The sequence below is a fragment of the Plasmodium gallinaceum genome (assembly GCF_900005855.1).
Source record: "Plasmodium gallinaceum strain 8A genome assembly, contig: PGAL8A_v1_87, whole genome shotgun sequence".
NCBI classification, from domain to species: Eukaryota; Apicomplexa; class Aconoidasida; order Haemosporida; family Plasmodiidae; genus Plasmodium; species Plasmodium gallinaceum.
In genome coordinates this window covers 649,618-660,908 of record NW_021628251.1, presented here as the reverse complement: position 1 = coordinate 660,908, position 11,291 = coordinate 649,618, and the positions used below count along the sequence as shown (strand labels likewise).

The following is an 11,291-nucleotide window of genomic DNA, read 5'->3' as shown; positions in this document are numbered from 1 at the left end:
AATTTTTTTTTTTTTTTTTTTTTTTTTAAAATTATTTTTTTTTTTTTTTTTTTTTACAAAGTATTGTCTTATTTGGGATATTATTATCTATATTTCTTATTAAATATAAAAAAGTTTATAGAAAATTAAATTTAAAATATATGTGTAATTGCTTAAATATATTTTATTCTAGTTTTTCCTAATCATGCTGTATAAAAATAATATATTATAAACTGTTTTAGCTTTTATATAAATCAAATTGCAAATAAGTAATTTAAAAAAAATATTAGAACTTTTATATGTTAAAATTGCTTATTTAAAAATAAATAAAAAAAGGAAAATTATTAAAATTTTGATCTATATGTTTATTATAAGATCTTTTTTAGATGAATAATTTAAACATAAAAAAAAAGTTTTATAGAATATTACCCATTTGTAAAAGAAGAAATAAATATTGCCACTAATGAGTTTTCATTTATATTTCTATCAAGCTTTTAAAAGAATATATTTTTTTTTTTTTTTTTTTTTATATTCCATAATTTAAATAACTTACATCTGATAATTATAATTAACTACGTTTTTTAAAATTCTACTGAATGATTATAATTCAAAAAAATGAAGAATATCTAGAAGTTCCACTGGTGAATATGTATGAAATGCTCTATATAAAGACCATAAGAATGAAAGAGAAAATATTTATTTCTTTTCCATTTAAATATCATATGCACATAAATGCACATATTTAAGAGAAAAAGTATATTTAAGCTTATAGAAAATTATAAATGAATTTTTTTATGTTCATTTTTAAATACTATGTGCACATTAATATTTTTAAAAAATATACAAATAGACTGTTTCTAAAAACATATGTAATCAATTTATAATTTTTAAGTTTTTTACCTATTTCATTAAAGGAAAGAAAATGGTAGCAATTCTTAGTTGTATTATGGTTTAGCTATTTTGGAAAATTCTTATTATATAATTTTACTAATATTTATCTACATATTAAAAATAATTTTTTATAAAGCTTAAATTTGCGGATATGAATTCATTCATTATAATATATATATATATAGGCATACACATATTTCCTAAATATTTCATAATTTTTCTCTTTTTTTAACTTGGATATTTTATTAATATTTTTTTTATCATTGTTGTTTAAGATATATATATATTTTTTTTATATAGTTTTTTGTTATTTTTTTTTTTATTTTATATCTCATTCATATAATATAAAAATAAATATTAAGAATTGAAAAATATAGAAAATAGCGATTAAGGAATAAAATGTGTTCTAAGAAGCTTTATTACACTTAGTATGAAAAACAAAAATGGAGAATAAATTTGTTGTATTTTTATTTTTTATATGTATATAATTATAATACATTATTTTTCCTTCCTTTATTATAGACGTAAAAATATAATATTATTGTGAAATGTTAACTCATTTTTCGTACTTAAATGTATGCACACACCAATAATAAAAAAAAAAAAAAAAAAAAAAAAAAAATTAGATAATAAGGCATATTAAAAACAACATTATTCTTTTGGTGTTAGATGTCTCAATTCTTTTTATATTTCTCAGAATTTTTCTTATAGGTGAAATAATTATAAGTTATTTAGAATTTTTACAAAATTTTATATTTAAAAAAAAAATATAGTAATTAGGAAAAATATGTATATATATATATATGTATATTTATATATTTTACATAATTTAAAATATAAGAAATATAAAAAAAAAAAATAATAAAAATATAAATTGAATATTTAAAAATATATTCACTAAAAAAATTATAAGAAAAAAATGTTTAGTAATATAAGCATTTTTCTTTTGTCTTTTTAATAGTCATTTATAAGTTATGCACAATCATTTAATTAATGAAAAAAACAACTGTCTTATAAATGTTATTAATTATAATGAGAAAAATGATCAACCTAATAAAAATATGATAAAAAAAGTAGATTTGCTTCATCATAATTCTGATAACATTATTTATGAAAATAAAATAAATGTTATTAATAGCCCACAATTAAGTAAGAGTTATAATATAAATGAGTTAATTACACGAAAAGAGGATTTTTCTAAAAATGAAATAAATAATCGAGTTGATTTTACAAATTATAAAAACTACGGTTCAAAAAATGTATTATCAAAAGAAATTAATTTTTCAAATAATTTTTATAACTGTTCAAATAATATTTTATCATCTTTATCCAATAAAAATAATGGTGAAAATTCATGTGGAAAAAAATGCATAAATAAAAATGAGGATAATAAATCATATAATAGTGAAAATAATAAAATTAAAAATAAAATTTTAAGAAACAGAAATTTAATAACAAATAGCAAATCTGAAATATCTGATTCAAATTATTCTTATAAAGAGAAAATTCCTTGGGGGAAAAGTAATTATGCTATTAATGAAAAAGTGAAGATAAATACCATGTTAGAATTTTCTAAACAAGGTAATTCAAATTTATTTTACATAGAATCTATAAAAGATGAAAATGAAAATACAAATTTTTCTTTATATAAAAATGAAGACAATAAATATAAAGATATTTTAAATTCAAATAATTTATACTATAGAAGATCTAATGAATTAAATTATTATTCAACAAATGACGAATTGAAAAATGATAATTTATCAAAAAATGATCAATATACAAGTATAAAAATAAAAGAATTTCAAATCAAAAATAATGAACTTGATTATGCTACAAAAAATAAAGAAAACACACAATTTTGTAAAGGTATTTCTGAGAAAAAGTTAATGAATTTTAAAAGAAATACATACGAACAAAATAATGATATAGAAACAGAAGATAAATATACTTTTAATAAATATTTATTAACGGATAGAATTACTAATGAGCAATTATATCCAAATAATTCATATAGTAATTCAAATTATTCTTACTTAAAATATAAGAGAGAAAATTTATCAGATGAATCATTTGAACATTTAAAATCAGGAGGAATTTATAACTCAGTAAAAAATATAAGTGATGTACATTTTAGTGAAAGTTTTAAAAAAAACAAAAAAAGTCCATCTTCATTATCTATCAAAAATTTAAACAAAAATCATTTAGATAAAACAAATGTTCATTATAATGAGGAGAACGTAGAAGAGAATAATTTTAATGAAAAAGAATTAAATAATTTAGTGAAAATAACTAAGGAGGTTTATAGTAGTAATAACTTTTCTTCGAATTCAGATACAACGGTAGATTGTAGAAGTATAAATAATAAAATAAAAAACATAGATTATCTACATAATTTTAAAGGAACAAGAAATCTGAATGATTTAACTAATATAAATATTTTAATTGATAATAATGATATAGAACATATTAATAATTTAAATAGCTCAAATAATTCATGTAACTTAAATAATATAGAAAATAGTAAAAACATAAATGATATAAATAACTTATGTAATTTAGATGATATAGATAATTTAAAAAACATAAATGATATAAATAACTTATGTAATTTAGATGATATAGATAATTTAAAAAACATATATAATACGATTAACATCAGTAATTTAAGTATTTCAAATAATTCAAATAATTTAAAAAATAAAAATAATACAATTAATACAAATAATTTAAATAATTCAAATGATATAGCCAATACACATAATTTAAATAATATAACTAAAAAACATGATTCAAATAATATAAATAAAGTAACTAATATAGATAACTTAAATAATGTAATTAATACAGATAACTTAAATAATATGAATAATATAAACAATAAGATTAATATCAATAATTTAAGTACTTCAAATAATTCAGATAATTTAGAAAATATAAATAGTATAACTAATACAGATACTTTAAATAGTAATGATGATTCTAACAAATTTGCTAATAATAACAATGATATAAATGTAAGTAAATTAATTAATAAGGAAGAAATTAAATGTGAAAAATATTTTCTAAACAATGTAAATAAAATTGAAAATAATTATTCTTCCTACATAACATCAAATGAATACAATGAAAATCAAACGAAACAAAATAAAAAAAATAAAGATGAATTTAAAATATCGAAAAACGAACTTTATTTATCAAAAATAAGACTGCAAAATGAGATAGATGAAGGAGAAAGAATTTTTTTTAATAGCGATTCTTCAAATTATGTAAACAAATCAAATTTCACTTATTCCAATATAAAAGAATTTAAAAATAAAAATAAAATTAAAAAAAAACATTCATTTGAGGAAAATTCAAACAATTGTATAAATTTAAATAAATATGAAAAAGGAAAAAATAATTATAATTTAAATACATCAAATTTTGAAAGTAAATGTTTACCAAGTTTCAATAAAAAAAAAAGTGAGCTTAACAGTTGTCAAATAGATTCTACTAAAACTATAGATAAATATTCTAAGGATATTCATAAAAATATCGTACAACTAGATTATAAAGAATTATATACAGAAGAAGAAAAAAATAATATAACTAATTCTCTTAAAAGCTGCAGTTCGCATAAAGATAACCACAATAATAAGAAATGGAAAGTGGTAGATAAAGAAAAAAATTCTTCTATTTTTTGCAATGATTCAAATTTATATGATAATTTAAAAAGTAAAAATATTATAAATATTGATAATGTTGATAAAAATGATAATAATATTGTTCACAAAAATTTAATTGATATAAAAAATAATATTGATGATAATTTCCATAAATATCCTGATAATGATAAAATAAACGATATAAAAAAAAATGTTTATAGTAACATTAATATTAACTACAATGAAAACTCTGTGGAATGTATTAATAGTGGCATTGAAGAAATTAATTCAAGATCTCATCAAACAATAGTATCAGAAAAAGATGTTCAGGAAAAATTTGAAAATACTGTGTGCAATGTGTCATACAATTTCACTCCAATAAGCAAAACTTCTTTATATAGAGAAAAAAAAAAAAAAAAACCATTAGTATTAAAAAATACACAGGATCTTATTTTAGAAGATAATATATATTCTAAAAGTGAAATAAAAATTTGTAAATGTCCTAGTATGAATATTAAATTAGAAAACACAGATATAATAGAAGAAAAAAAGCAAACTTTTGATTCAAACAAAGATAGTAAAGAGTTAGGAGAAAATATGAATATAAAATTAACAGGATTATATTTTAATGAACAAAAAACAAATACTGTAATTATTGCTGAAGCATTAAAAATTATTGATAAAAAAGCAGATGACAATTGCAAAGAAAGAGTAAAACATTTGTTTAATAAAGAACTAGAAGAAAAAAAAAATGAATGTACAGATAGTAAAGAAATAAAAAATGAAAATAATTATAAAAACAATGTAGGTTTATATAATAAAAATTTCAAAATAAGCTGTCTAAAAGGCAATAACAAAGCTACTAAAATAAATGCTCATTTTATATCAAAACAAAATAATATACCTACATATATTGAACCAATAAAAAATGAAACAATTAAGAATTTAAAAAAATTAAATACTAAATATCAAAAAAGTTGCTATGAATACGAAAAAATTGACAACCTTAAAAAATTACCAAAAATAGTTTGTGAAAAAAAAATTAAGAATAAGGAGAATCATTTTTTATGTTTAGAAAAGAAAAATGAAAAGGATATAGAAGTAAATGAAGAAAAAGAAAATAAAAAAAACAGTAAGTCATCTTGTTATAATTCAAGTGTTCATGATTTTTTCATGCATTCTCCTTGTAATAGTAATAAAATTAATCATTTCCATTGTGAAGAAATAACTGAAAATATAAATCCAAAGTGCAAAAAATATTTAGTGACAAAAAAGGAAACTAATTCTTTTGATAATAAAGCAAATTTAACTAAATATTTTTCTTCCTATTCAAAAAATCCAGATTTAGATAAATTAAATAATGAAATAAATATAAAAAAAAATATTCTGTTAAAAAAAAAAAATATAAAACGTGATAAGACAAATGATAGTAAATATTCTATTAAAAAAAATGAAAAAAAAAAGGTAATTAATAACATAACAAATGAAAAAATAAAAGAAGTCACAAGAAAAAAGACAGAAAAGTATCCTCTTGATATTGAAGCAACTTATAAGTGTAAGAATATTTATCTTAAAATTAATGTTGATACAAGTAATCAAGAATTAATAAAACATGCACAACACAGGTTATCAAAAAGAACATTAGAATTTAAATTAATCACAACAAAGTTAATTAATGGTTTTATCAAGTCTACTGAATCAAAAATTTATAAATCACCAACTATAATATTACAAAATTCAGAAACAGATATTTTTTATAACATTACTCTTCATGTATATAGCACTTCTATATCTACTATATGGCTATATGCATCTATTTCTTTTTTTTTGACAAAATATAATATTCAAAACTTCAAGTTAAAAACTCCTTCATCTATTACTTTTACAAAAAATGGAGATTTCTTAAATTCTTTATTGAATAGGAACGATGTAAAAAAAAATATTTCAAAAAATAAATATGAAGCTCAAAATAATTTTTTGAAAAATATCAATGAAAAAAAAAATTGTAATTCTATTTCACCAAAGAATTTTACAGAAATGAATAAAAAGTTTGATAATTTTAAGGAAGAAAAAGATGATGATTATCCTAAAAATTACTATGATTTTTCCAATACTGACATATCTAATGAAAGTATCCTTCATATGAGTAACGTAAATATTTGTAGTTCTTTAGGGAATGAAAATCAACCAAAAAATGAATATAATAATGAAGATTATAAAACTATGAATAAAGAAAAAGAAAACTCAAATGAAATTTATGATATATCATATAATGATGAATGTTTAAGTAGTTCTACATATGAAGAGTTATTATTAGATTTTCATGATCTTAACAAGAGTGAAATAAAAAATGAATTTCAAAATTATGAATATGAAAAAAATCAAGAAAAGAGAGAAAATAAAAAATTAAAACATTTAAACACAACTATTCAACAAAATTCTCCTCCATTTATCGAAAAAAATTCCTCTCAAAAATATAATAAGAATAAAGACATAATTAAAAATGAAAAAAATGAAAGAATAAAAGTGAATGAAAAACCAAATAATTATATAAATAATAAAATTAATGGGGAAAAAATTTGGCATTCAATGGATCTAGAAAAATTAAATATTGGTTATAAAGAACCTTTTATATTTTCAGAGTTTTCGTTAAAACAAGATGTAGATGTTCAAAATTCTAATAAATTATTTAATGATTTGAAGATTGAAAAAATTAAGGATTCTAGTTCATTAACTTTATCCAGTAGCTATATATCTAAAGACAACTATAAGAATGACATGAAAAATGAAGAATTAATAAATAATAACAAACATTTTGTTATAGAAGATCTTACTCATAACGATAAAAATAATTTTAGAAGAAAATTAAGCAACAGTAATGGGAATGATAACTTGAATACCCCTCTTAAAAAAGACATTGATGATCCTAATATAAAAGAAAATATCTGTATATTAAATACGTTCAAAGAAAAATTAGAAGGAATAAAAAGTACGAAGAACGATACAGCTTCTGAAAATGATATGAATATTACCAGTGAAAAAATAAAGATAGATCATAAAGATAATAGTTATAACATTCACAATAATAATAATTATAAAAATTATACAGAAAAAAATAATATAGAAACTAACTTAAGTTATGAAAATTCAAATTACATAAATTCACTGAATGATGGATTAAAAACAATACCCAGTTATTCAAATAAAACTTACAAAGAAAAATATGTAAATGTTTTAAATTTAAAGAGACATGATGAAGAATATACTTTTGATAACTTACGAGAATCAAATGTTATGTTATCTAATAAAAATGAAATTATTACTAAACCTGATTTTAAATTAGTAAAAGACTCTTTTATTGATAGAAAGGAAAACGTAAGTTATGAAAATTCCAATGAGATAAAAGAAATTAATGAAAAAAATAAAATATTGCTTGATGATAGTACTCATAGAAAAGAGAAACATGAAATCAATAATGTAAATTTAAATAAAATGAATAACCATGAAGAAAGAACTAATAATATAAAAACAGAAAAAATTCAAATTAAAGAACCTAATACCACAGAAAATTTTACCTTTAAAAAAGAAGCAGAAAATTTAAATGAACAACATAGAATTCTTAATAGTATGTATTTGAATAAAAACAATAGTAATGAACTAAAAAAATATGAAAATAATGAAATTAAAATGGTAAGTTTTAACAACTTGAGTTATTATAATAATGTAGAAAAAGATAAAAACATAATATTTACACCAAATAACGCAAATAGCACATTAATTAATAAATTTCCTTATTCAACAAACATAAGTCACACTCCTCTCATGAAATCAAGTAATTTTAAAGGATATATGGATTATAACAATGCAACGTTTAACCCAGTTGATAAAAAAGTGATACTTCTTAAAAATAAAGAAATGGAGTCTCATTCAAAACGTTTAGGAAATGATGCATTAAAATATATGCATAAGTCAGAATTTAGTAAATCATGTGAAAATATATACTTAGTTAAAAGAGATAATAATATTAATAGAGCTAATTCACCTATAAACTTTTTAAATAAGACATTTATGAATAACAATTGTATAGATAATGAAGATTTAAATAAAAAACATTTTCATAAGAAAAGACTTAAAATATATAATTCAGAAGATTTATTACATAAAACAAATAAAAGTACAAGTTGTATAGATAATAGTGGTAAAATGCATGATTTTTACAATAATTACAATAAATATTTAAATATGCAAAAAAATTATATGAACTGTTATCCTAACAATATTAATTCTTTAAACATATGTGGAGAAAATATAGAAAGTAATACAAATGAATTAGTAAATAATTTAACTGAATATAAAAAAAATAATAAAAATGATATATATCATATAAACAAAAATGAAACTCTTTGTGATAACATTATCAATCCATACTTAATAAATCAGAATGTGAATAATTACACAACAAAGAAAGCTACAGATGAAAATAATACATTTATTAGTGTCAATGATTTTAATAAAAATTATGAGAATTATGTAAAAGAAATGGAACACAAAAAAAGTAACTATAACTTTAATAAAGAATTTTTAATTAATTCTCAAAAATTAGTGAATAATAAAATAAATAATAATGCTAAAGACAATATTTTATTAAATAATAAAACTAATAATAATGTAATAAATTATAATTTGATTAATAACAATATTCCATTAAATGAAGTAGTTAATAACATTGCAATAAATAACAATAATGGAAATATTGTACATAACTTAATGAAAAATAATAAATATCATAATATAATTGGTAATAATAACATAAATAGAAGTAAAGTTGATTTAATTTCTATTAATACTGATAGAAAAAAAAATATCCATAATAATATTAATTTACTTACACATATGCAATTTAGTAATCCTAATTATAACATAAAATCAAATGTAAATTCTCATAATTACAGAAATGGTGTAAATATGCTAAATTTTAATAAACAAAGGGTTAATGTTGTTTCAAATAATAAATCCTCTGATGAAATAAATATAGAACCAACATATGTAAATGAAAATAAAATAAAATATATACATAATATAGATAAAAATGAAAATGAACTTAATTACAAAAATATGTTATTAAAGAAGAACATTTATAATATAAATTATGTTGATAATTGTGTAATAGAAAATTCTCCAATAAAAAATATTTTAAAAAAAAATATTCATATTTTTTCAAATGGAATAACGAAGTATGTGAAAGAAAATCCTTATAAAGTTTATAAAACGAATGAGCAAAAGTTAAAAAATGCTATCAAGAATAATTATCCATTTAAAAATTTGAATTTTGTTGAAAATATGGAAAATAATGTAAATTCAAACAATATTACAAATATAAGAAGCAGAGATATTTACATAAATCAAAAAAATATAAATAATAATTTAAGTAATTTTAATATAGACGGTAATAATAATTTAAATTATATGAATAAAAATATTAATAATACTATGAATTACTTAGATAATCATTCAGATTTCAATTTAAATTTCTTGAATCAAAATGTTAATAACATTATAGATTACCCAAATCAACGTCCAAGTCATTATTTAAATAACTTAAATTATCATGTTAATAATAATATGAATTATTTAGATCAACATTCAAACAATAATTTAGATTACTTGAATAAAAACATAAATAATAATTTGAACACTACAAATAAAATTAAACTCTGTACAATTAAGAAATCTAATTTTAATAAGTTAAATAGTGAAAATTCAAAAGATATTAGAAAATATGCATATTCCTCTGGAAATATAAAGAATGAAAATGATATAAATTTAATCAATAGTACGACATTATGTGGTGCATCTGAAAATAAAAATTTATGTAACAAGTTTAATGATTTGAAAGAAAATGTAAATTTGTCTTCACATTGTCTTCCAATGAAAACATATCATAAAATCAATTTAAATGAAACTTACTTATCTCCCTCAAATTTTTCTAAAATGAAACATATGGGAAACATTGAATACAATAATATCAATTTAGATGTAAATAATGATTATAAAAATAATTTAAAAAAAAACTGTAGAACAAATAATTACATAAATGACAATATACAAAATAGTATAAATAATAGCAAAACAGAATTAGATGACAATCATCACAATAATTTAAAAAATATAGAACAAACAAAAATCTATGAAAGAATATTAAATGAAAAGGAAGATTCTAAAAGTATGTGGAATGATAGCATATCAGATCCATATAATAAATATTCATACATAGATGATATCATAAATAACGAAAACTCAATTAGTAAAAATAGAAAATTTTCTCCTTTTTTTGGAAAACCAAATAATTTAAATATTCAAAAAAATAAAAATTTTGAAAATTTATCACAAAATATATTTTCAAATTTAAAAGTGTTCCAATTAAATATTCAACTAGATGAATCTACTTGGAAGCATATTACATTTTCTTATGAAGATTTATTAGATGAAAAAGTTATGAAATTTATTAAAGATAATAAACTAAAACAAATATTTTTACATCCTATTAAAGAAAAAATGGAATATATGTTACAAAATGATATAATAAAAAGGAATATTAATATTACAGAATTCTTATAAAAAGTAAAGCTATAAATATAAAATTTTCAAATATTTTCTCTTTTTTTTTTTTTTTTTTTTTTTTTTTTTTTTTTTTTTTTTAAATAAAATTTTTTTTTATTTTTTTTTTTTTTTTTTAAAAAATTTTTTTTTTTTTTTGTTTTTTTTTTTTTTTTT

The 11,291-nt window shown here is 18.3% G+C and overlaps 1 protein-coding gene across 1 annotated transcript; it reads left to right on the top strand.

Moving 5' to 3' along the window:
• Window positions 1–1,844: 1,844 nt before the first annotated feature.
• On the top strand, window positions 1,845–11,135 carry PGAL8A_00288200 (conserved Plasmodium protein, unknown function; the record flags this gene model as incomplete). Its single annotated transcript, XM_028671885.1, has 1 exon — window positions 1,845–11,135. The coding sequence occupies one exon, from the start codon at window positions 1,845–1,847 to the stop codon at window positions 11,133–11,135; it is 9,291 nt and encodes a 3,096-aa protein (XP_028528493.1).
• Window positions 11,136–11,291: the final 156 nt, after the last annotated feature.